This window comes from Colius striatus, chromosome 1, assembly GCF_028858725.1.
Source record: "Colius striatus isolate bColStr4 chromosome 1, bColStr4.1.hap1, whole genome shotgun sequence".
Lineage (NCBI taxonomy): Eukaryota > Metazoa > Chordata > Aves > Coliiformes > Coliidae > Colius > Colius striatus.
The window spans coordinates 134688841-134716140 of NC_084759.1; the positions used below are offsets into that span (position 1 = coordinate 134688841).

The following is a 27300-nucleotide window of genomic DNA, read 5'->3' on the forward strand; positions in this document are numbered from 1 at the left end:
TTTATGTAGAACTCTAAAATAATGAGTTAGGAACCAGGGCTATCTGAGAATGTCTGGATAAGTTAGAAGAGACGCTCTGTCTCATGAATGGATTGCTAGGCAGACCTCCAGGAGGGCTGAGCTTTTGATCTACTGTGTTGGCTGGAAACTTGCTTTAGAATCTTATGCCTCAGTTTCTATTTTTTCATGTTTATTTAAACTATAGCTTTTCTAGGGCAGACACTGATTCTTCCCCCCCTCCCCGCCCCCTGATGTTTAGAATCAAGAGGCTTGTATTTACACAGTATCCTATTGTTACTCTAATAGAAGTGGAAAATAAACAGAAAACAAAAGGAGATTACCTATTTTTAATGTATCTGGAATATTTTTAAAAAGTTTTAAAAGATAGAGAAGACCTTCTCTGTAAACAAATAATATGATGGATTTTTTGTCTCTAAAATGAGGAAAAGATAATTGAAATAAAACTGATTTTTTTTTATAAAAGCTCTTGGTAGTTCAACTTCTAAAGCACTAGACTGGAAGTCAGGAGAGCATTGTTGTGCAGTGTGGCTACAGATGGAGCTGTGTTGTGGCTGGGATTATCTACATTGGCCTGCTCTACATTTCCTTTTCTTCAAGAACTGTCATTAAGAAAAATTCACCCACCTTTGGGAGACGACAAACACAGCAGTGACTGCACATCTGTGCACATCTTGCATTTCTCTGTGGCGTGGTGGCACTGTGCTGGGAGACTGTGTGAGTATGGGAAGCTATGTGTTTACTCAAGTAGCAGGATGTGTGGGGAGTAACAGAAATGAAGACTGATCCTATAAAAAGAAGGTATTGTTACTTCAGAGAAATAAATGTTTCATGTAGCCTTCTGAGAAGGCACATTAATTATAGATTGTTAGAGAAAATAGTAGTGGATTTATTGTCTTATGAGCTGAAATCCCAATACTCAAATCTTGTACAAAATACAGTAACAAAATACTGTTGTTGTTTTTTCTCCCTTGGTATCCAGGATAGTGTAAAAGTTACCTGGGAGTTTTGTACTCTAGGTTGTATGATATAGTTCTCATTGTAAATACTCCCCTTTGAAATGAAAGTGAATACCTTTGCAAGGTGACTGGATTTGCTTTCATAAAGATTTGTAACACTTCTAGGAACGGCAACTCAGGGCTGTGATTAGAGAGCAAATTTGTGAGCACTTTAGAGCCAGTGCCAAGGAGAGTTCTAGCATCAGCCTTGTTTTGTACAAACAAGCTTTCCCACTACAAACAGTAGCGGATGATCAATTGCTATGAAGAAAACGGGCAATGCAATGAAAAGCTTGCTGTAAAGATGGCTAAAATATGTGTGACTAAATGGCCTATTTGCTGAACTGAAAACATTGTAGCTTGATTTGTGGCTTGAGAGCCAGCAGTGTTGCAGACTGCCAACTCTGGGGGCGCACAAGGTGGAGGAACATGTAGCATGATCTTACACTAGTGGTTTTGGCAGCACTAACATCTGATAGCTGTGCTTAGCTGGGACTGATTGTAGTTGAAAGTTCTGCCTGTTTTAAATAATGAGAGTTCATTTTTACTCAGGAAAGGCAAGGCCAGTCTTCACCCGAGACTGCCCTTCTCTGTCCTGAGGTGTTCCTACTGTAACATGGTTTCAGTAACTCCTCACAGACTGTAAAGAGTTGAGTATGTTGGAGAATATATGTGAAGGATAAATCTCAGAGGATCTAACTCTCCCCCTCTTCCTCCCTTTGTGAAAGAGTAATTCCATTGGATTGGCAGTGTTGAAAATGATAATAGGATCTGCATTGGTATCTGATGTCTTCTACAGAGAGGTTGTGAGTTTGACACTTAAATTTCTTTTCATAAGTGTGGAATAGCTAGGAAATTTTTCTTGTCACACATATGATAGATGAGACTTTGCACATATGCTGTTGTGGATTGGAGAGCTGGAACAAGTCCTAGGCAATTAGCAACAGCAGATGTTAAACTTGCTCTGAGAATTAGATATTGAGTAAGACGGCACCATAAAATAGAAACTGTCTGCTGCTGACCTGAGTCAGTCGTTAAACCCCTAGACTTTGGGATAGTTCCCTATAGCTTCACCTGCTGACGTTTTTTTTTGACAGTAGTCTTAAGGGTGAAGGACAAGATGATACTATAAGTAAAAATTACATGCAAGGGGTGTAAATTCAACAAGGTCACCTATGAATTGACCCAATGTGTAACTGGAATGTGTACTTTGTGTTGATATTGTGGTTGCTGTTTCATACTGCAGCACATTTGAAAATAGAGGTAAGGATGGCTATACAGTGGTGCTGGAAAAGATACCCTTTGGAGAAGGCAGCAGGAAAGCTGAAGTTAGAACTTACTCTAACTCTGTGTGTTTTTTGTTGTGAATGCCATTAACTGTAGTCAGCGTGATGTTAAATAAGCACTTGCTCACATGGAGCTAGTATCTTTGTTCTCTCCTTTCGTGTTCTGCCTTTTTGTGAGGAACACTGTGCCATACTCGGTGCCATGTGGCTTTCCAGTGGTGTTGCAGAGCCTCTTTGTGGGAAAGTTGTCTGATGACCAACAGAGTAGTGATGTTGCTGGTTCCAACCAAACCAGGGTGTCAGCACCTGCAAGAAGATGTGCTTGGGATCAGAAGAACTTTTTTATTCTTAATCCAGCCCTGGGGCAAAATTTCTTCTAAGTAATATGCATTGATGTTATTACCTAGCTCAGGCTTGAACTGCGGTTGGATGGCTGGGAGTCAGGCAGGAATAGTTGCTTCCCTCCTGTGTCTACCTGCCTGAGATCCTGACATGGAGCAGAGGTTTTTCAGAGGTTTTTCTCCTCTAAGGATGGATTAGTCCTCAGAGAGTGCTTGGCTACCTGTGACAGTTAAATATGGAGGGCTAATAGTTTTTAACAGACCTTCCTTTAACATCTGTAAATTGTAACCTGTGTTGGGAGTTTCATGGTACAATACACATTCCGTGGTGTATGTTTTTACTAGTCTCACAACAAAACTCTGATTGCTAACTAATACTTTCCTGTTCTCTTCTCTTACTAGTTGATAAACATGGGATGTGAAAGAACACATGATGATGGGGACCATGTGAGACTAAGTATCATTTGTCGCTCTAAATGATTTGGATGAGTCATGAGGCTCTATTTCCAGTCTTACAGGACTGACACTGGCCCAAAAAAACCCCAAAAGTCTTAAGTCACGGAATTTCACAAAATTTGCTTTAGTGCAAATTGACATTAAACTTTCAATTATTGATTCTGGTATGGGGGAAATAATAGTGAAGAATTGAACAAGCACTTAGGGAAGTACTCCTTGGCTTTCTTCCAGACCAGCTCTTCCCCTTCCTGATCTCCAGGCCCCTCAGTGCATGCTGCACATTGGTCTTGGGAGGAGATGGGGACTGGTGTTTTGCCAGTCTCTTTGTTGCTGCTCATTTCATTCTCTACAACTCCCTCACTGGCTGCGGTCTCCTCAGGGTGTCTCTCCTTCTCTGTCATTGTTGATGCAGCCATGTCACTTGGTGATTCCTTGCCCATTTTTTCGCCAGGTCTGTTGGATGGGGGTGCTGTTCAGTTTGTGTCACTTTGCTTTTTTTTCTTTTTTAATATGATATTTTTTTAATCAATCTAAGTGAAGGTATATGGAGGCCTGAATACCACGTTAACCTCCTTGATATCTTGAAGCTGAATGCCCATGCAGTCCTTTGTTTCAGCAGTGCCAGAAGAAGCGGGGCAGACAGATGTATAGTGTAGAGAAAGCAGGACCGTTTTTCAAGTTTTCACATGCCTTCAAATGGTGCATCTGTAACGTTTTTCTGCAGCAAAGACTGCTAATAAAGCAGCAGGCAGTTTTGCATATGACAGGCTCACAGCCTGGGACTCTTACAGAGGCTACAGAGAGATTGCATCGAGCAGGCACGTGTAGGTCATTGAAGGCTCATCTTGGATGTTCTGCCACCTTGCTTCTGGTATCATTGCCATTGAGCTGTGATGGTGACTGTGTTTAAACTGTGGTATCTAGGTATTTCTGGAAAAAGAAAACCATCCAAAGCATATTTACAAATTAAGGAAGTGTCTTTCAATGTTACTTAGGAGTATTTCTTTCAATCTTACACAGACTGCCTTTTCAAGGTGTGTCCTATGAACCGATATTCAGCACAGAAACAGTACTGGAAAGCCAAGCAAGCCAAACAAGGAAATCATACAGAAGCAGCACTGCTGAAGAAACTTCAAGTAAGAGACATCTGTATTTGTAATCTTATCTCAATCTGCAGGCTGTAGAATTACAATAGAATGAGAAAGAATAATAACAAGTGCCTTGGGAACCACCATGATAGGTATTATTATGCTACCATAGCAGCTTTGTGTTCTCCTTAGCTCTCCTACCTCCTGACTCTTATTTATTGTCCCTGCCTTGGTCTTTATCTTACTTTGGGCTCAGGGATGTGCCTCTGCTATAAGCAAAATCTTACTTTCATAAGTGTTATGAAGTAAAAATAAAGTTGTTGAAATCAGGAGTGGGTCCTGGTTTAAATCATGCTGTTATAGGCCCTTTTCTGTCTTTCAGGATGAAGTAGAGTGCTGATAATTACTTTCTGTGCTTGAAAATTTTAAAAATAGCATGAACGTTTCATATGTGATCCGTTAATTGTTACTGAGTTTCTGTTATGGGTAATAAAAAACCAGAATATTTATGAAGAGTCTGGATGATTATAGTTCAGAAAAGTATGCTGCAGCAGGATTTGGATGCTAATATTTTCAGTGCAGTAATGCTTGCAGGTTGGAGGAAGTGTTCTAAATGTGATGCCATTTCCTTGTCACTTTATCTCTTCCAGTAGGTGAATACATGTACTGATTTTGTAGAGTTTAAAGAAATTATCATTGTCTTGCAGCATGCAGCAGAACTGGAACAAAAGCAGAACGAAAGCGAGAACAGAAAGCTGTTGGGCGAAATTGTAAAATATAGCAATGTCATACAGGTAAATCTATTGAAATCCATCTGCCTTCTCTCAGAGCTGGAAAGGAAACAGTTGTTTCATTTCAAGGTTACAGTGAAAATGAAACAAAGCATTGTAATCTGGATTGTCAAGGGTCAGGTAAACAAAACTTGATGAAGTTTCCAGTATTGTGTTTTTTCTGTCTGTTTTAAAGCTTGCTAGAAGTGCTGCATGTTCATGTTTAAATAATACGTCATAGTATGAATTTTATGTGTAACTTTTTTGCTGCTGTGGTTTAGGGTCTGAATGTAAATATGTATCTTTTTATTTTAAAGATTTATTTCAAACGCATGTTACAGTGGAGCTATGCAGCTCCTTTTAAATCACTGAAGTCATTAGTCTTTCATGACATGTAAATGAAAGAGAAGTTATGTTCTTAAGTGCAGTACAACTTTCCTGTAATGGATGAAGTTCCTGAAGGTAACACTGTGAATGCACATTGGCCTACCTATGTAGTGTGTGCTGTAAAATTGATGGCTGACACATTTATCTCAATTAGGGACATAACATGTTTTCCTAAGCTGCAGCGTACTTTGATAATTCTCTTCTATTTTTTTTTTTTTGTCTTTATGTGTATTATGAAAAAATTGTGTGAAAGACTGTTCCTCCTCTTTTTGTTGAAGGGACAAAAATCAGCAGCTGTACTCATATTTTTAATTATTACTTGTTCACAGCTACTGCACATAAAAAGTAACAAATACCTCACAGTCAATAAGAGGTTGCCAGCTCTGCTGGAGAAGAATGCTATGCGGGTGTCGCTGGATGCTGCAGGGAATGAGGGATCCTGGTTTTATATCCAGCCCTTCTGGAAACTGAGGAGTGAAGGTGACAATGTAAGTGGAAATACTGAATGTGTCAAGTGAGAGAAGGCAGAAAGTTTCCAGAAGACACATGATTTCTTTGCTGTTGGCATAAATCACAATGAAAAAAAATATTTTTAACAGTGCTTTGGACTATTAGCTTTTATGTGTAACTAGAAATAGTTGCTAAATTATACGATCTGGAATCTGAAGTGTTGCCACATTCGTCTGAACCTCTGCTGACTGGTGTTGGGGCATCTTTGCTCGGTCCACCTGTTGTGTGCAGTTTTACAAAGCTGGTACTAACATGTAAGTTCTACTGGAGTAAAATTCTTTTACAAAAGTTTTTGAAAATATATTCTCAGCAACATTCAGTAGTGAATGTGTTTGGGGAAAAATATCAGGTTTCTTTAAATCTGTATTCATCTTCAACATGAAGATGGAATTGGAATTGGATTGGATAGTCTGGTAGGTCTTTTTTGTGTAGGTCTCAGCAGGAGTCTTTTGTATTGGTAAGAGAAAGAATATACAGGAGAGGTCTTTGCTGGATGTCTGAGAGTTGCACCATGAAATCAAAACTTGTTTCTTCATTGAGTTGTCTCGTGGCTTGGTTAAGTGCCCTCTGTGGACAAATCAGATCTGTGTCTGAGAAGGCCACGTGTGTGGTTTTATATTGTACACCTGTCTGGGAATGTTTGACCCCTCTCCCCTGTGAAGTAATCTGTGAAAGAGCCCTCTTTAAGGATCGCAGGCAGGAATGCCTGTTCTCTCGTGTATTTTCTGTCATTAACTTTGCGGTTACCCAACTCTTGGGATGTTATCCATTATGAGTATGATTGCTTTCAGCTCCTTTTGGCAATCTGTTGTGGGGAGGGGAAGGGCTGCATTCACAGATCCTGGTCAGAAGTCTCTGAAATCATAGTCTTTCCCTGCTCCACATAGTGATCAGAGGGATATGTGAAAGGCTCCCCTTTTCTCTAAGCCTATTGCAAAGAAAAGCAGCAAACATGAGTTAGCCCTCTGGATCACCTCAGCATGGCTTTTCAGCTGGGAAGAAGTGTCGTGGATCAAACATGAACCTGGTATTCCTTTCCCTCTTTGGAAAGAAAAAAAAAGTTGACTTATGGCTTTAAGGTTTTGGCTTAATTTCTTAGAATAATATAATTTCAGCATCTCCTCAGTTTCTCATGCCCTCATGCTTGGGAAATAAGTGCATGTCATGCTCTTCAGAGTGAGGACCTGGGGTTCACAGATTGTGATCTGCAAAACTATCGTGAGCACTTAGAGCTGAGAGCAACAGGGTGATCTTGAGCCTTATAAGTCATCCTCAGTCCTATCATAGAATCATGGAAATAGTTGTGCTGGTCTGAAAAATTTTCAGATCATCACAGTGATCACTGTCACATTCCACTCCACAGACCTCTTTCCTAATTTTTTTTTTCTGTGGGACTGTATGTGACATGCTCTGAGCTTCAAGGGCTGTGTGTGAAACTGTCAGGTTTCCCCTTAACGTAATGGCCACCTTTGGAACCTGTCTGCTGCACATTTTCTGTCACCAGCTGTTGCCTTTCAGCTGGCAGCAGGCCACTATGTTTTACAGAGGGAAGTCTTGAGACTCAAGTTTTTTTGTTCATTCTACCAGGCCCAAACAGATATGATAAGTTTCTCTGCAAACTTCCAGTTCCAAATGTTTGTCCTTTGGTAGCATTACTGTAACTGCTCTGTCAGACTTCTGCTCCTTCAACAGTTACAGAAACTGGGCAGCTATCTATCATTGTAACAAACAATGGGAGAAATCCTTTATTTGCCTCTTGGAGATGGAGGCAGGTTCCAGCCTTGTGCCTGCACCTTCCCTCTCAATTGCTCCCAGACATATGCCTATTAAAAGGCTGGTTTCTAGGGGATTCATCTAGAAAGCACCTAATACCACATAGGCTGGGGCTACTTTACACACTCACTAACTTAGCTTTTAAAGGACTTAGGGGTTTTTTTTGGTTTTTTTTTTTTTTTTTTTTACTTATTCTAACTTGTCAATGCATTGAATTAGCTTGGTATTCTGTTTGGAAACTTTAGGTTCTTTTTGTTTACAGTTTCTATGCTAGAATGGGGAAATTCCCTAAGAAAACATGTTGCAGAAGGCCTTTAGAGCAGTAGAAGTACATATTGAATTGCTGCTTGGGTAACTGCTACTGTGTCAGATAACCCAGGGAAGGTAGATCCAAATATGCTATACGTCCTGAAAGAAAAGAAGATGGTTTAGTCTGGGGAAAGCTGTGATACAGGAAGTCACGTGTGTGACTTTTCACAGTTGTTTAGCTTTGTGAAAATTAAACCAAATATTTTTATGAAGGAGAGTTAGCTTAGCTTCATTAGCAACTGATTAGTTATGCGGGTCAATTAAGGTAATGAAAAATATGGCTGAAAATTTGCAGTAATTGACGTAACTGCAATATTTTATGCAGACTTTTATTAAGCATATACCATCTCTCCTTCAATGGAACATGTGACTGATTAAGGCTAGACTTTGTTCCCATTCAGCTGAATCACAGAATGTGCACTGATAACATGATTATCTCTGTGTGGATTGCGTTTTCAATTGTCTGGCATTTTAGTGGTTTGAAAGCTTGACCTTGCTGCATGGCAAGGTGTGGTCTTGGACTTGAGGAACGCCCAGCCACTCGTGGGAAAGTTCTGTTAATCCTTCTGATCTTCTAAGTGTAGCAGCAGTGCCACTGGCAAATATGGTTATAACATAAAAGCAATGGAGAAGAGAGTAGCAGAGCCTTCGGTGTGCCCATTAGCCTACCTAATAGTTAATCTGAACTGAAATCACTGCTACTGCATCTTCACAGCTAATACAATGTCTTGTAACTGCCAATCTTTGTGATATACTACCCCTCAGCTGGAGATGTCATGGTAGCTGTCAGGTGGACTCACTGAGTTTAAATGAATGACAGAATCACTCTAAGTGATGCCAGTGCTGTTGTCCCACACAGAAAAGAGAATGCAGTCAGCTTTGACTGTATTCTTCTCACTCTTGGTGTATCCTCTCCACCAAGAGATGGGTAAGTTGCATGGATTTAGAAATTGCTTTGTGCAGGAAGAACTCCATCTGAGATGGAAGGACCTTGTAGGTTGAATTGAATTCAAAAGCTGAATTTTGAATGGCTTCACTATGAGTTTAATCATTCTTTGGAAGTTTCTTATCTGAACCAGAAAGTATAAGAGTCTTGTCAAAGGAATCAGGAATTAAATCCTCAAAGGCTGTATGTCTGATGCAACTTTAATGAATTGATATCTAAATGTAAGGAAGAAATCCCAGAGACCTGTCAGATTATTACCTGCTGTTGGTCTGCAGCATACTTGTGCCTGAGAGTCACTAAGGAAGAGGAGAAAGATCTGGTGTCAGTTTTAATTTTGCAGAGCAAAACCTTGGGAATACATTGCTCTGTCTTCTGTAATCTCCATGAAGTATGATTCTATAGGCAGAAAGACTGGCATGTTGGAGTGCAAGTGCTCTACCTCCAGTATTTTGGTCATGCTGGGGCATTATTTGGAGACAGAAATCAATTGGGTAGGAGCAAGGAGGAACTCAAAAGAGCAGACTTGCAGCTTGCTTAAAGCAGCCATACATAAGAGAACAGGATTCCTTCTTCAGTTTGCTTTTGTTTTCTGTGGCACACTGGCGGAGGGTATACAGGAAAAAAAGCACTGTGAAATTTTCCTCTGTCCCTTCCTTCCTAACCACCTATGGAATTTTGAAACAGGAAGACAAAGAAGAAAGGAAAAGGACATAGGATATCTATTTGCTTCTGTGGCAACTGGCAGAGACGGCCAGCATTGAGGGCAGGTTATTAATGTGGACTTGGAGCAGGGTAGAAGACTGAGACAGAAACCTTTGGACTAGATGATCTCTAAAGGTCCCTTCCAACCCTACCATTCTATGATTCTATGATATAACAGATCTTCCTCAGATGTGTGCCTACAGCATAGGAGCTGTGTACATATCCTTTCCTCTGTTTCCTTCCACAGTGGTCACAGGCTTACATTCTGAGAACTTCCTTCTGCCTCCTTTTTTTTTTTTTTTTTGCTTTTAAATAAGGTCTTCAATGACATGCTCTTTTACTAATTAAGTTGTTATAGTCCTGGTGTACTTGCAGTAATTTTGAAGTCCTCATTCCGCTTTGCAGGATGCAAGCCTGATGGTTTTTTGATTAATGAATTACCTGGTCATAACTTCTTAAAAGTGAGCTGTAAGTAATCTCTGTGTGAAGATGCATGCAGGCATGTATTGCATAAGTAATGTATCTTTTAAAGGTATTTTGTCATTATTTTGGTTCTGTTAGTGAACTTTTTTTCATCACTTGGATCAAATAGGAGTTTCATGTGTAGTCTGAGCATGACCACACTGTCCTTTGCTACTGTTCAGTTTAGCTGTGTCGATAAAGAACAGGCTACCTTCACTTTCACCTCTGCAGTAAGTGGGCCATATTCACTTGTGTTGAAGTTACACGAGGCTGAACTGGGCTCTGCTTCTTCATAAGAAATGTGCTGATCAATGCAGAAAGTGTTTTTATTTATTCATGTTCCAAAAGAAAGCATGGCTTGTGCAGCATTTCATATAGTAAAAAATCACATGTAGCCACTTGTCTTCGTGTGTGTGTGCTTAAAGTTACTGTGAACAACATAAGCAAATCGAGAGCCAGTGCCAACCAATCTGTGAGGATTGATTTTTTTTTTTTTTTTTAAATTTAATTCTTCATTTTTTCTCCCCCTCCTAGGTATGAATTTGAATGCTCCACATGCATGTCTCAAGCACTTCTTAGGTCAAAGACATTTTCAGATATTTTTTTGCTCTGCCTATATAGGTAAAGAATTGCAGGGGCATGGAAATCTACTTGCAGGGAGTCAGCTAGGAATTCCTCTTGTAGAAACAAGGCCTCTCAGCTGATATACATGCTGTCTGTATTGAGCTCCAAACACTATTTAGGGAGTAACAGTAGAGGAGATGGAATGTGTTCACCTCTTTCCGAATTTCCAGTGATTTATGTTCCAATTTGCAGTCATACAGTCTAAGTCACAGAACCCATGAGCCTGTCCTGACATTTGCCAGAAAATGGTCTACAGAGTTGAGAAGTCCTTGGGCTAAATAAGTCTTGTCACAGGCAAATTTTTAAGGCTTCTGTGAAATGAAAGAGACGTTGATGGGAGAAGTTGGCTGACAACATGAGTTGGAAGAATCTTGCTTTCTGACTACAGATTATTTTCTAAGTTTTTCCTGCCTTTTGGCTGGCAGTGTCTGGGGGATAAAGAGTAATTAATATAAGTTTTAGATGAACTGAACTGTTCCTGGAATTCATAGGCTCATGTTTCATGGTCTCAAGTTTCTGCTGAACCGAGTGACATGCTTACTGAGAATGTGAAAATTCATTAGTGTGAAATCTTGAACCCAAGCAACTGCAGAGGCATGGACTAATAGAGTTGGTGTGGGAATTGTTTGCAAATAAATTCACTGAGTGCCTTTCTTAAGGCATGCATTTGAGTAATTTTCTACAAGTGTAATATTACTTCATTTTATTGGATAATTATATAGGTCTAAGTTGCATTTTATTTCTGACTTTCAGGTTGTTGTGGGAGATAAAGTTGTTCTCATGCCAGTCAATGCAGGCCAGCCTCTACACGCCAGCAACATTGAGCTTCTAGATAACCCTGGCTGCAAAGAGGTGAGTTCAGTCAAGGGAAGAGAAGTAACTACTGATCTGAGATGTATTATGTGTTGCTCTTTACTAGTAACCAGAACCCAGCATGAGCCCACCGTGGGCTAAGTGCTAAGTTTAATATTAAACATTGGTTTCAACTTGGCCTCAAAAAACTAGGATGAAATATTCTTGGCACACTTCTGCCCAACACTGAAAGTTTTGTGAGGTTTGCTTGAATATCTGAAACTCTGATGTAAATCCTCTTCCAACAGCTCTTGAGATTATCTTTGGTAGGCTGTCAACAGACAGAGTAGTATTTTGCTCACTGAATCTTCTCCACCATCAACAATGTTATTATTAACATTTGAGACCTTCAGGACCACATTAGGAACTGTGTAAATATGTAGCTTGCCACTCTAAATGTGGTGTGATCTTTTAGAAGGACAGACTGTCTCAGAAAGAACACCCTTTAAGACTAATTGTGGTTGGTTTGTTTGTTTTCCCCAAAGGTAAATGCTGTCAACTGTAATACAAGCTGGAAAATAACTTTGTTCATGAAATTCAGTAGTTATCGAGATGATGTCCTGAAAGGAGTAAGTATGACTTTTTAAATTATTTTTTTGAATCTGAAAAATCATGCCATATTTGTAGAGAAATATTACATGGTGAATGAAAGATGAAATGAGGACTTTATGGAGCTATTGAGGAACCCTTGCTACAGCCCTTCAACAGCCAGAATATTTTTCCTTTGCGTTCTTGTCTTAGTAAGTGAAATTGTCTGATTATGCTAGCATCCATCCCCTTTCCCCTGACAGAGACAGCTGAAGCTCCATGTGAAAAGACAAATTTCAAGCCCAAAATTATGAGGTATCTGTACAGAATAGCTGTGACACTTCACTTCATGCCAAGATGCTGAAAGCAGATGTATCAAGCTTACAGAAGGGAGTGAGACGTGAAAAATTATAATAGCTGGAATAAGACAATATAGATTTAAATGCTGAGGGATTGTCTAGCTTCCTGCCTCCAGATCACTCCCTGAGATAATTTATATTTTCATTTTAAATAAAGAAATTTCATTTGTCCTCACTTGCACCTCAGTAAATCATTGTCCACTGACTATTTTTTCAGTATGTATCAAGGTAGCAGCAGCTTTTGAGGAAGAATCTGGAAGCTTTCCTCACCCTGAGAGGTTCTCCTCCCTCTCTCATCTGCCCTGTTGAGGCCTCATTCTGAGCATTGTGTCCAGTTATGGACTCCTCAGCTCAAGAGAGACAAGAAACTTCTGGAGAGAGTCCAGCGCAGGGCCACCAAGATGATCAGGGGACTGGAGCATCTTCCTTATGAGGAAAAGCCTGTGGGAACTGGGGCTGTTCAGCCTGGGGAAGACTTGAGGGGGACCTCATGAATGCTTACAAGTACCTAAAGGGTGGATGTCTGGAGGATGTGGTGACACTTTTTTCTGTAGTGTTCAGCAACAGGACTAGGGGCAATGGATGTTCCATTGGAAGTTCCACTTAAACACAAGGAAAAACTTCTTTCCGGTGAGGGAGGCCTGGCACAAGCTGCCCAGGGAGGGTGTGGAGTCTACTTCTCTGGAGGTTTTCAAAACAGATATAAGGATATGTCTACTGACTTTTCCTACCACTTAATAATGCTTTTTTTTTTTTTTAAATATTACTTTAGGGAGATGTTGTTAGGCTGTTCCATGCAGAGCAAGAGAAATTTTTGACCTGTGATGAATATGAGAAAAAACAGCACATTTTCCTTCGTACTACGTTACGTCAGTCAGCCACTTCTGCAACAAGTTCTAAAGCACTGTGGGAAATAGAGGTATTTTTTTCCTTTTTATAAATATTTTAGGACTCAGGGGCCATGGTTCAGTAAAAAATACATTACCACAACATCAATCATTCATAGCCTCTTGGTATCACTGTACACCTCCCTGTAGCTATTATTATTTTATGAAGTGGTTTGTGTAGGATGAACACTGAAGAGATGCTCTATTGCTGTGCATGTGTGGAGAGGAGATGCTTTCTTACTATATTTGCCTGCACTAAAATGGCAAAGAGGCAAATTCAGATTTAACGTAAGTGGTGTGATTTTATCAAAGCCAATTGAAGGGGAGTCAAATATCCTGAGTTCTGAGTGTTTGTATTTGATTGCATGTGCAATATAGAAAGTGGAAGTTCCTGACTGACAAGAAGTCTCACAAATGTGGTTGAGTCTATCCTTCTGCAACAGAGTACATTGACATCTGTTTAAAGTTAGGCTGAATAAAGGTGTTGTTGCTGAATGGGTGTGATTTTGAGGTCACTGGCTTTCTTTAACTGAGGAGCATTGGCAACTGGTATGGCTCAAACTCTTGCTATTACAGGGATATAACTCCTGTACCCAGAACTTCTTATTTGCTGAACAAACTGTACATTTAAAACAGAGCTCTTCATTCAAGCTAATGGTTGACCTTTTGTCCTGAGTAAGGACTGTATGGAACAGAGTATATTGCACCTGTAGGTATTTGAGATTACTGCTTAAGAGAGCCACTGCTGTTTGAAAGGGGCAAATGGACCTACTGTTTTGTCAAGGAGAAAAAGAAATAACCTGGGATATTTCACATGGTATAGAGACGTTTTATCACTTGGAATGAAAATTTATCAGAAGCCTCTAGTGTTGTCAAAAATAGAACTGGTATAAGTGGTGAAATAATGTAAGAGAGTTTGAGTTACGCTTTTAAGTAGTGCTGTCCTGCATTTGGCGAGGATAGAGTTAACTTTCCCCAGCTGCCACCAGGGGTCTGTTCAATCCCATGTGACATCACGCTCAGGATATCAGGGCTGTGGCAACTCTGGTCAGTGCGGGAGCTGTGGCTGTGTCGGGCTGTGCTGTCAGGCTGCGTGTCGGGCTGTGGCCATTGAGCAGTTACACTGGGTATTGCTCATTTTTGTGTCACTTGGCCATCATTGTCACTGCCTACTCTTTGTGCTGTTCTATTAAATTGTCCTTATCTCAACCCAGAAAGTTCTAGAACTCTTTCTTGATTCTTCTCCCCATCCTGCTGAGCTGGGGAGGAGTGAGTATAACTGGGTGGTTCAATGCATATTGTTCAGCTAGGGTTAAACCACCACAAGTGCCAACATGAGTGTAGAGCAGCTGCACTTGCTTTCTTGAGCTCCAGGTTCACACTGTGTTACTTTAAAGCAAAATTTGGCTCATCATGTTTTCTGGGAGTAGATAAATGAAAACGTGGACAGCAAGAGGAGGAGTATTTCCTAGCACCTGGAAAAAGAAGTAGAAGTAGTTGTTATCTACAGTGTGAGCGCAGAATTTTTCTCTGTGGTAGACTATAATTATGTAGTTTACATATTTTTTATGGAATGTGCTGTAAGATATGTCAGTGATCTAGGCATGATCTTGAAGAGGGTGATTAAAATTTGTACTTCTTCTTTTAGGTTGTCCATCATGACCCTTGCCGAGGAGGGGCAGGACAGTGGAATAGCTTGTTTAGATTTAAGCATTTGGCAACTGGAAACTACTTAGCTGCAGAGGTAAGAATGTCAAACATTAAAATTACTTGCTGCCTAGACAGATACTGTTTTGTGTCCTGGTAATACAGAACTGCTGTAGTATGTAGGTCCACAATGTAGATATCAAAAAGGATCTCACACTAGTTCACTGCTGTGTCATGCTGTATTATTGTAGCCAAGGGTTGCACAGAAAATTTACAAGATGCTAGTAGGTGAGTTCAAGACAGCATCTAACCTTAATTTCATCTGTGCTTTTGAGTCTTGAATCAGCTGTTTTTACGACAGTTATGGCAAACACCACTGTTAAACATCCACCATATTTACAATGAAAATCCTTGGATTCCTTTATCTCTCTGCCCATGTTTGCCCTTGGGTTTTAGGGTGGTGTTGTGATCAGTCAAACATTATTCTTTGCTGGTTCATGCAACCATATACAGACTAAAGCTTTTAGAGTGGAACTGAATGCAAGGTAAGCCTTGAGCCTAATCAGAGAAGTCTGCAAGCATTAGAACAGATACTCTAATTCAGGAGTTGTTCCTTTTTTTCCCCACAGACTCTGTACTTGAAAAAATATTTCTATGCTACTGATTTCAGTATATTCATCTCTGCCAGCTAGCATGTGGTCCAAGGCATCTCTATCCTTCCTGAAGGTTCTAGAGAGCACAAATTTGTCTGGTTATTATCAAGTACTTTGTTAGGAAAAATGGTGTTGTGACTCCCTAAAAGAGCAGCTTAATTTTTTTTAAGACTCGTAATTCTCCTTAAAAATAAAACAGGACTCTTGACAAGCTGAAGTAGAGCACATATTAATTTTATGATTTGGATCATAACTTGGATTTTCCTCTGGTTGCAAGAAGCTGTGAACTTTTAAAGTCGTACCCAATCTGTATTAGAATTGGTCTGTGTCCAAGTTATATCAATGGAATGAAAAGTAGGTTTTCTTTCACTGATTTAGTTAAGTCTGTGCAGGATTGCTTCTTTGGGCTTATGCTTGGAAGTATGAGTGTGAAAATGTACAGCAAGATTCAGTTATAAATCACTGTACTGTACGGAATCCCTGAAATAAGACTTGGACTGAGTTAGGTTTACAACAGTGCAACTTCTGTACGCAGACACTTCTTAGTATTCCCTTTACTTACCTTTACTTATTTCTAATGATGTCAAAACCAGTGTCAAAACATAAACAGTGGACCACCAGGACAGATACTGATGGTACTTTCTGACTAGAGATTGAATGTAATTTGGATTTTTTAATTGGTTTTAGCAGTAACAGTTAGAAACCTGATAGGCCTGAGTGGGAAAGGACATCATCCCTTTAAAGGGAATGGGCTAATATGCCTTCACTGCTCTACTATACACTGCTGCCTCCATAATGCAGCAATACTTTGGCTTGTGTGAAGCCATCTGGCTGTATTATGGCATTAATATTGGCTAATAGCTAATTTTCATAAGGCAACCAGTACTCCCACCTAAGAGACAAGTCCATTATCCTATCTGTTTACAGTGAAAAATGCTCCTAATACAAAGATTTTATTTGGACTAACTAGGCTGATGTAGAGTTCTTCCATCATCTGCTCAGGGGTTTTCAGGTGAAGAGGCGTCACACTACACTGAATGTCAAACATAACCTTAGATCCTTTCTACCTCTGGAAAGGACATCCCCATCAGGAAGGCATGTAGTATGGAGGCTACAACTGGAACAGTGGAGTTAGAGCTGGGAAAGCATTTGGGTTGGACAGAGGTCATATGCTATGACTGGAGAGCAGCACATAAAGTGTAAAATACCTGCTGGTGGGGGTATTAAGGGTACCACTGTAATAAAGCCTGGTACCACTGTAATAAAGCCTGTGAACTGTATTTTGCACACTTCACATGTCAGGTGGAACACACCAGTAACACATACATGTCACAGATCTAGGAACTGGCAGGGAGACACCTAATGTGCATGAGATAACTTTAAATCAATTGAGCAGAGCTTACTGAACACTTATCTGTGCTCTTGCAGCACAGGAAGATTACTCATGGTAATTACTCATTACTGATTATCAGCAGCGTCACACATTGCCATGACCTGATTTTGTTTAAGCTTCCATTATAAAGATATCTAGAGCAGAATAATAAGTACAAACACATAAACAAAATTCACAAATCTTTTGAGCTTTCTGTTCTGCTAATGGTACAGTTTCTGAGTCTGAGATATTGTAAATCAGAACTGATCTACTGTTTATAATCATCTTTTTCTTATTTCATCCTTTCATAAATCAGCTTCATGTGTAACATGGAGATTCCTGCAGTGGAATCTTGCATGGGTAAAGTTTCAGATGGTGAGCAGAAGTATTCTTCATGTGGGTGTCCCCTTTTTCTTTAGGTTTGTGACTTGTAACTTGTGTGAACAGTGCTATGCTGCCTTGTTATCTCTGAGGCTTCCTGTGCCAGATGTAACTCGTCGGCTTGATTTGTGGCTGGATGGATCAGTACTGAGCCATGTAGTGAAGGGAAGCCATTGCAGTTTGTTATGGTGTGGGGATGATTCGAGGACCAACAAAATTCAGGACACTTGCCCCAGAGAATTCAGCACTGTAATAAGCTTAAAGATGTTTCAATCCTTAGTGAAAAAATGTGGGGTTTTTTAATTATTTGGGTTTTTAAAAAATACGATACAATTGTTCAGTAAATAAAACGTATAGGTGAGTCCTTGTAAATCTAATTCTTATAAACTCGAGAGAATTAAGTCAATATGTTTAAGTCCTAAATTCCATATCCCTAAGAATCACCATCAGTTGGTGTTCCCTCTCTGACACTCTCAAGTAGTACTGTTTCCTTTAATCCTCTTGGCATTACTTGAGGCTAGTTTTCATTAATGTGCTTTGAAGTTCTTGTACCATATGGTCTTTCAAAGACCCTAAAGCAACATAGATCCTACTGCAAGACTGAGGGTGAGCCACCCTGACAGACCCATTGCTAAAGAAGACTCAGTGGAAGTTATTTGCCATTGCACATAGCTGCATTGTCATTCCCTTATTACTGAGCAAATCCTGGAAGCACAGTCTAACACATCAGATGCCTGTATGCTCTCATGCATAGGGCACAGGAGGGATATACTGAAGAAAAGGTTGATGTTTGGTGGTAAGACCTGGGACACTAGAAATCTGCATAGGTGGTAGTATCACCTATATATCCATCATTTGGAAATCTGAAGCTGCTAGCTGAGACATTCCCCAAACTTCAAAATCATGGAAAAAATGGAACAAAATAGCTGAAAATTGGAAAGAGAAATTCTGTTCTTTGGAAACAGTAGGAGCTCTGCTATTAGTGTTAGCAGGGCTTGATTTTACCCAAAAGAGCTAGATCCTTAGCAGATTTAGATACTAAGCCACCAGCTATGATCCAGGCCACTGAGTTTTATTCTCATCTTCACAGAGTAGGCAGTGTTTTAGAAAAAGTTCTGTAGAATATTCTTTTTTTAACCCTGGTTACAGCAAAGTGACCCAACTTATTTTGAAGTTTTATGTTTATAAAAAGAGGCTGCAAGGTTAGGTGAAAATTGAATGCTTCAAAGTAAGAAAGACTTTCCCAAACTCTTTTCTAAAAGTCTTTTCAGTGCATACATCATGTATAGAATGCACCCAAATCTTTCTGTGTGGGGAAGAGAGCTGCAATTTACTTGAACAGCCTTTCAAATGTTACAGATAGGGACCACACAGCTGTGCCTTTCTCATGGACACACCTAACCTTTTCAATATTCTAATCACCAGGATAAAAGCGTCTTTGAACTGAATATCAGCTTATTGATTGTGCTGAAGTGAAACATGTACCTTTAATATTATTCTCCCTGTGTATAGCAGCTCCAGTTCTCTGATAATTTGTACTGAAACTAGTAACACTTGCTGTGTGAGGATGTTAAACAGAAATATATGTGTACATGAAAGCATAAGTGCACACACAGGAAATGCAAAATAAGTCTTTTTATATAAACTTCTCAGATGAGATAGATATTGCTAACATAATCGCAAAATATATGCAAATATCAAATGACATCCTAGTCTCAGATATAACAGTAGACAATAGATAAACTGGATGCATTGCTTGTGAAATCTAATAATGATATAGAATTTGTAAGGAAAATTCTGTGATAATTCTGTTTTGCTTATTTGAATAGACTAAACTAGAGTTATAGATACCTTGGCCAAATATGACAGTAGATCTAGTGAGATAATTCTTTAACATTGAATTAACTATACTGTAGTAAGTGAAATAAGCTAACACAGGTAAGATGTTACAGTTTACCTTCTGTGATTCTATAAAATTCTGGCCATAAACAAGGTTCAAATTGTTACTGTCCTCCAGGGTAGTTCATGAGAATACTATGTTCTTCCAAAAGGTAATCTATGCCCTGAAGTTGTTTTCAATGAAAGAGAAGAGTGAGAACAGTCTGGGCGATGCAATAGGTTGAAGCAATGAGCTCAGAGATAATGGCACAATCAAACACACTTTTTCTGACTTGCAGTGTGCTTCATTCATTAAAACAAATTGTTACTCATATGAAGGCCTTCATTCAGTAAAGCGCTCAGGAGTAGCCTTGTCTTTGAAGTCACTGAAACATCAGCATTTATTTGCTCAGGAGGTCAAGAGTGTTTCAGATACTGACCTCATGGGCTTGGGCCTCCTGTTAAGTTCTCATTTGTGCAGCCACCCCTGGACTTCTGTGACACTTGTAGGACTGAAGGCTCCACAAGAGCCACTTTTAAGCTTATACATGTGAATATGCTTCATAAATGGCTTGTACAGGATGCTTGTGATGGCAAGGTCTTTATCACACATTCTGCTGATGGTCTAGTCACTGAAATAAAGCTGTTCAGTAGCTAGCTGCTTCAAGAAGTTGCAATCTGGTGGGCATCCCCAGTGCATGTCCCATGGGAAAACTCCATTGGCTTTCTTGTAGGGTTTGCTTTCATCTTTCTGTGAGAGTGAAAGTGCAGGATTTAAGGTCTGGAATGAATCAACTCTGATCAAAGTTTTGGGAGTTGGACTATAGATGATCTCTAAAGGTCCCTTCCAAGCCCTACCGTTCTATGATTTTGTTCTAAACTCTTTTGTTACCATCTCCTGTGAAACATACTTCCAGCTTTGGGGTTATTTTAACACTTAGATGCTCAGTGGAATTTCTTTTGAAGGTAGGAATGATTGAAGCCAGTTGGTCTGAGCAGCACAGGGTTACATGCACTTGAGATGAAATGACATATGAATATTGTAAATTGAACAGGAAGTCCAATCCCATTCACCAAGTCTGTGATTCAGTGGTAACAGCACTTCAGTGGCCAGGTAGGCTTGCAGAAATACTCTCTTTATGCAGGTATTTGGTTGCAGTCCAGTGACATGGTGTGCTGTCCCTGAAGTGATGTTGGTGTGGGCTACAGGCTGTGGGAAAGAGGGATAGTCTGTGCTGAAAATAGGGGATCACTAGGCTAAGGCACCAGGGAAACAGTGGTTGGGATGGGTTAACAGGAACTACTGAAGGCAACATCGAAGGCCTTGCCTTGTGTGGGTCCGCAATCTGAATTACATCTGTGGTGATGTAATCCACTTGTTGAGAACTCTTGAAACAATGGCCAGTTCAAGTTACTAATATTTCTCTCATCTTTCTTGAATAATTGCTTCCCATCAAAATTGCCCAAGATGCTTTTCAGAGAAGCATATGTACATCATTCACTTTAACCTGAGAACTGCTGTTAATCTTGGGTTACACTCCTTTGAAGAGATTTCTGTTATGTCTCAGTATTAAAAATAGCCTGCCGTGTGATACATATTGTTATAATATATGTTTACCTTGGTGGACAGAGTCATACTGTTACAATAAATTTAATCCTGCTGTAATAATCACTTGATTTGAATTATGGTGAAGGTAGCTGAATACATACTCAAGCTAATAGTGATAGAAAAACATCCTCTCTTACCTTCTGAATAGGACATAACAGAGAAGTGGAACTTGCTGCCACAAGAATAAAAAGTGTTTCATGAGACTTTTTAAAAGAATGCATATCTATATGAGAAACGATATCCTCAACATTAGCTAAAATTAAAAAAAAAAGGGAAGCTAATTCTTAAACTTGAGGATCCCTAGATAAACTTTCTCTGTAGTTTTATAGACTTATTTTTCATTCACCTTCTTAAACTGTTCTGGAAAATGGAGTACTGCGTAGGATGTTTTATGAAGGCAACTGAGACTGAAGGCTATAATCTAGGCCTTTTGATATCTAGTTTGGAAATTGGACTAATGAGTCATATCTTTTGTGTTCAGGAAACAAAAAGATATCAGTGCTTGCCGCTTATATTTTGGCATGACATCGAAGCAAGCATTTGCAGAAAATATATTCATCCAGTGATCATACAGCTCAAGCAGAGGAGCAGAGCTCTGTGATTCCTTCTGCTCTCAGAAACAGTAGGGCAAATAACTGGATAAAAATGGCCTTGTTTAACAGCAATGTGTTATACCTTTGTTCAGGGATAACAGTTTGCAAGCAGGAGAAGGTACCAGAAGATGGCAGCATCCACCAAGGCCTTCACATGTCTACTTACACATTTAATTTGTTGGTTCTGTGGGACCTTCTTACCTGGAGATTTCTTCAAAATCTTCTATCTGAGTGGTTTTTTTTCCCCAGTCTCTTCATTAAATGTTAATACAGCATTCTGATTAGGGTGATTAAAGGTTCTTGTAAGAAAAAGGGCTTGCCAAGGTGACAGGGTGAATTTGGAACTTATTTCTGTATTTCACTGTCTCATAGGAGGAGTATGGTTTTGTTTTAAAGCTCTATAAAGAGTGAAGGATAATTTACAGCTATGTGTGAAGAGATATAAGAGATCCAGAAACTGGAGGAGGAGAATGAATTATTGATTTACAGAGCCAGTGACCTGTTCTGCAGACATGGATGTGTTTTTTTTAAAGTGATAGCTAGAAGCTGTCTGTTTAGCAAAACCTAAAGGTAGATTTTCCAAGGTTTTTAAGAATCTTGAGAATGCAGCTAACTATCAGACTTGTCTTGACTTTGCTGGAACTTGTGAACATTTATATCTGTAGGTGTGCAAATGCTGATCTTGAAGAAAGGACTTTTTTTCCCGCCCCCCCCCCCCCCCCAGCCAACTAGTTTTGCAGTAGTGGTCTGTGAGACTGTGTTCAGCTAAGCTTTTTCAGTCCTGTCTGAAGTTGTCTGTGTTTGTATACATACAAGCTTTAGGAGGAAAGGAAGTATGAAGCCATTAATGCAGCATTTGGTGTCATTTAGTCACTACAAGGATTGCTTCAGTTATTAAAAATATAAGATCTACTGGTGCTGCATTTTGATGTGTTCCAAAACAGCAAATGTAGACAAGTAGTCTATTCTTTAGTGCTTTTTTTTTACTTACTATTTTAAGATTATCTGGGAAGTTTTTATTGTTATCTTTGTGCCTCTTTATTTTTGCTACTAAATGGAGGCTTAAAAGTCTTCCCTTGTTTGTTTTTTCTTGCTATTGGGTTTTTGTATATGTATGTCTTTGGGTTTTTTTAATCAGTGGAAGTTCAATAATGTCTAATTCAATCATCTCTAGTTATTTCTGAGATGACCACTGAAAGGTAGGCATGTGGCATCCTAATATTTAGAACATAACCTCTGAAGAGATGATGGTGCTTTTTTATATGGCACGTGTTGGCATGGAATTGCTGAAGCTCATACTGAGGTAGTTCCCTCATGAAAAGTCTGTCCACACTTCCTGTGCCACATGGGGGTCCTTAGGTAGAGAAAAAGATTCAGCTCTCCCAGTGCTCTCTGGAAACTCATCTGATCCACTAAGACACAGCTCATAAGCAAAACAGCAGAAAAATATAATTCTGAAACAGAAGGCCCTTTAAGATTTTTAAACTTTCCTCAGATTATGATTGTCAGGAACTTTGTTCCAGTGCTGTGGCAGTGTTGAATGGTATTTATCGAGGTAGAGCTGTAGCCAGTCTTTCTCCAGCAAGTTAATAAGATGGCAAAAGTCCTTTAAATACCACTGAAGTCTTTGAAATTATGCAAAAGTCCTTTGGATTTATCAAAAGCTAATCAGTATGACATTAACAAAGAACAAAGCAAGCTTAATGAAGATGAAAGAAGTGGAGAAGTGGATTTTTTTCCTCTGTGCCGGCTTTTTTTTCCTGTTAAACATTTGCCCTTGTTGATTGGGTACCAGATAGTGTGTTAACAGGCTCATTATCAAATGAAATGGGAACTGTTTATGTGTGTTGATTTAGAACCTTTTATTCTTTGTCTGTTTCCTCTAAATGTGGTTTTAACTAAGTAGTTAAAATGCACATTTAGCTGGAATTTGGCAATCTAATTATTTCCTTGAAGAGTTGTTGTAAATATCCTTTACCTAGTCAACAAAATTTTATTAAAATCAGCATGGGTATTTCTTTCCTCAGATGTCTGCTTTTCATTCTTAATTGAGTGTCCAAAAATAGTCTGTTTGGGTACTTTCCATGCATTCCTCTAAGAAAGAAATGTATGGTCTGAGATTTACAATTCTGTTGTTGGATTGTAAAGCATATCTTACGATGTGAAGATGCAAAAATGAAATCAAAGCCAGGAGTACCATGTTATTGAGAAGCTGTTTTGCTCAATAGTAGAACCTCAGAAGATCATGCACTTTGAGATATAACTTTCACTAGTTTTAAAGGTAGAGATGTCATCAGTGGAGAGGAGAGAGCCTGGAACTTCTGACACTCAGTCTAGCAGAATACTTCTCAGGATTAGCAGGGCACTTGCATTCTCTGAGCACCAAATACTGTAAGTAACACACAAACACATAGAAATAAAAGTTGTCTTACTACTGTGCAGACTCTACAGGAGGATGACCATGTTGTGAGGACGCTTAACAAAAATTTGAGAATCAGATTCCATGCCTTTGCAAATAATTGTAACCAAAAATAGTTTTAAAGCCTTTATTTTTCATGTATAAAAGCTGGTTTCTATTACGTGTTTGTCACACATACTCTCTACTGGGGGCCTTGTGATGCTCCTACAGTATGAGTATATTTGTGTATGTATACATTCATGAGTCTACTCTTTTTAAATCTCACTGTGTACAAAGGCTGAGCCTGAAATCTGTTTAAAAGACATCAATTTTTATATTCCTAGGAGTATGACCTGCAATGCTAACCCTGACCTTCAAGGTCTCTCCTGTACTCTATGTGGATCATGAGTTGGGAATTTGTCTTGTTATTAAAGTATACAAGTAAATGCTAGTTCTGTTTAGATTTAAAAGGATGTATGATCTCCTCTGTAATTAAAAATCTTTCTATAGATGCCAAAATAGTAACAGATTTTAGTGTTTAAAAATATGATCTGGGATGGTGGTGGTGGCCTTCTTGTGATATTCACCACCCTTGTCTGCTGATAGGTTTGCTAGGCAGCTTCCAAGGTCTCTTCTCATCAAGAGATTCAAATTCTAAGACAACTTGAGGTCCCAGATACTTCCTGTGAATGATATTGCATGCAAATTGCATCTGCATGTGCAGTGATTCTCAGCTGTTGATAGGACTTTATCATAAGGAAAAGCTTATGCAGCACCTAAATCAGTGTGCAGTGTTAGCCCATGTGTATAAAACCATAATGTCTTCCGTAGTGCTGTGATGTGAAAGAAAAGTTGATACGGTTGCCCCATTTTCTGGAATTGAGGAGGTTTTACGTAGGCTGGTTGATGTTTAGAATTTGGTCTGGATCCATATGTATGAGCAACTGGAAAAGATGAAGTGTCTGGTGTCATAAATCATTGTCATTGGAGTTATGACAACTGATTACCTTAGGCTTCCACAGCTGCCTAATCCTCACGGTAGAGTTGGTGTTCTACATTGCAGTGGAATGAGGGATGAGCACAACTACTATCAAGTGGCCAGTTCACTACTTCACTGATGTTAGTTCTCCTTTGTCCTTCCCTAGTTGTTCCGTAGTAATGCAGGCTGTATCACTTGATATAGATTGCACTTTCCCTACCAACATGTAGTGATTGCATTTTCTCAGGTTGTGTGGCCTTATGTAATGGGCGAGTATTGAGATTTTATGGTGAGCCTCTTGAGCTTGCCATAATGTGAAATGAGTTTCAAGGTCTTTGATATTGTTCAGTTTTTGTCCTTGAGGAAGCTGAAGTCTCATTTTATGATACTTTTTTCTCTTCCAAAAGTAGAAAATGGCTGCACGTAAGTTTGTTGGTAAGTTTGTTGGTGGAGGATTGTCGTGGTTTAGGCCCATCAGGGAACAAAGACCACGATTAGCCTCAAGTACCGAAGAGGCTGAGAATTGCTCGAGGGCAGGGAGGGCTTAATTGCCGCTTAAGGTCCAGGACAAAACAGACCAGGCTACTCGGTTTGGGGAAGAAAACAGAAAATAATTTAATGCAACATCAACTAAAACATACCCCCCCAAAAAAAAAACCAAAACATAACCAAAACGAAACAACACAGAGTAATACATCAATGGAAAGTCCAACCAGCCTTTTTAAGAACACCTTCCCGCCACACCTCCCCTCTTCCCGGGCTCAGAGCCCTGATCCCGAGGTTTTTACCTTGCCCCCCCCGAACGGTTCGGGGGGGCAGGCAGTGGAGGTCTCAGTCAGTCTGCTCCCAATAGCTTCTGCCGTCTGTCCCTCCTCAGGACGGGTGAACTCCACACCAGTCCTCCCTGCAAGTCCGTGGGGTAACTCACACACACAGCAGCCCTGCACGGGCTGCTCTGACGTGCACCCATTCCAAAGGCTGCAGCTCCTCTCTGCCTCTCGTGTGGGGCTGCTCTGCGACGTGCAGGCTCTCCAACACGGCCTGGGCCATGGCCGTCTCCCCACACAGTCCCTCGCCCGTCCGGGCTCACTCACATGGAGCTGCTGGTGGCTCTCAGTCCTGCCACGGATCTCCACAGGTTTCAGGGGCACAGCTTGCATTCTCGCCACGGCTTGCAGAAGGGTCTCCGGTCTACTGCTCCTCCTTCCTTCCTCCTTTGGCTGAAGGGTCCGCGTGGTCACCTCCATCTTGTATCACCCATACACCTCCTGCCTCGCATTTCAAATTCCCGTCCCCTAAATAGTGATCGCAGAGGCGCCAGATTGGCCCAGCCGGGCCGGAGGTGGGTGTGAACCCAGGAGCCGGGGGAGGGTCCGCAAACTCTTTACCGGGTCTTCACTGCAACCCGCTCCCCCTGTTACTAAGCCAAAAGCTGCTCCTTGCTAAACCAGAACAAGGATTAAGATTTCTGAATTCTTCTGCACTGGAAAAGAAACTGTTGGAGATATACATTATTTTTTGAGTGTAAGGAAGCTATTACAATAATGAGTTATGCAGTCACACTTGCTTGAGCTCTGCAGTTTGCAATGCATCCTGTTCTTACTATGTATTGACTATCTTCACCTTCCATTGTCATCTTACAGGAATATACGGTACTGTATTTCAGCTGCACTTCAGTAAAGTTGCAACTTCAACAATGACACAAAAAAGCTTGAAGACTGTTGAGTTTTAATGGAGCCTGTTTTAGCATAGTATTTTCACTTTCTAAATGCATTTTACTTGATTTATTTAGTAACAAGGAAAAAGTTCTTAATGTTATTTTCAAAGATTCTTTTGTTTAGACTTACTGAAGAATATGGAGGTTATCTTACATAAATCATAAAAAGCAATAGATTTTGGAGTGTTAAGACCGTCACTCTCTTTAGCTCATTCTGCTGTACTGGGATATTGAAAAGGACTCAGAACAGGTGTAATATGACACACAACACTACGTGATTTATGCCTCTCTACTTGGAGAGTATAGTATGGGATAATAACTAGTAGTCTGATTTTCAGAGATGCTCAGTACCAACAGACTCAGCTGAAATGAAAATGAAAGTGGCAGCTGCTCAGCACAGCTAAAAATGGGGCCATGAACATCAGTCCTAAAACTGCATTTCGTTTGGTTTTACTATTAAACGTCAGCATCTCAGTCTCTAAACATCTTTTTAGTTCTATTATTTCTGTTACAGTGGGGCAATAAAAGCCATCATTAGGGAGATGCACCTCATTGTTGATGTGAACCTTCTGTCTCTCTCAGCTTCTGTCCATAAGTGGACTATTTTGGGAATTTGAGGGCAATCGGTTCAGTAATTTCTAAAGTAGGCAAGAAGTGGCATGGGAGAGAGAATTTCCTAGTTTCTCCTGTTGTTGCTATATATATATATATATATATATATATATATATATATATATATATATATATATGTTTAAAGCATCTTTATATTTAAAGCAA

General features: G+C 39.8%; 1 protein-coding gene across 5 annotated transcripts in view; it reads left to right on the top strand.

Annotated features, from left to right (window-relative positions):
• ITPR2 (inositol 1,4,5-trisphosphate receptor type 2) overlaps positions 1–27300 on the top strand; it is a 262685-nt gene that overhangs the window by 36044 nt on the left and 199341 nt on the right. For all 5 annotated transcript variants that reach the window (XM_062008731.1, XM_062008738.1, XM_062008748.1 and 2 more), the window contains 7 exons: positions 4120–4235; positions 4895–4981; positions 5674–5832; positions 11424–11522; positions 12008–12091; positions 13182–13328; positions 14945–15040. In XM_062008731.1, coding sequence (XP_061864715.1) covers positions 4120–4235; positions 4895–4981; positions 5674–5832; positions 11424–11522; positions 12008–12091; positions 13182–13328; positions 14945–15040 — 788 coding nt within the window. The remainder of the gene's footprint in view (positions 1–4119; positions 4236–4894; positions 4982–5673; positions 5833–11423; positions 11523–12007; positions 12092–13181; positions 13329–14944; positions 15041–27300) is intronic.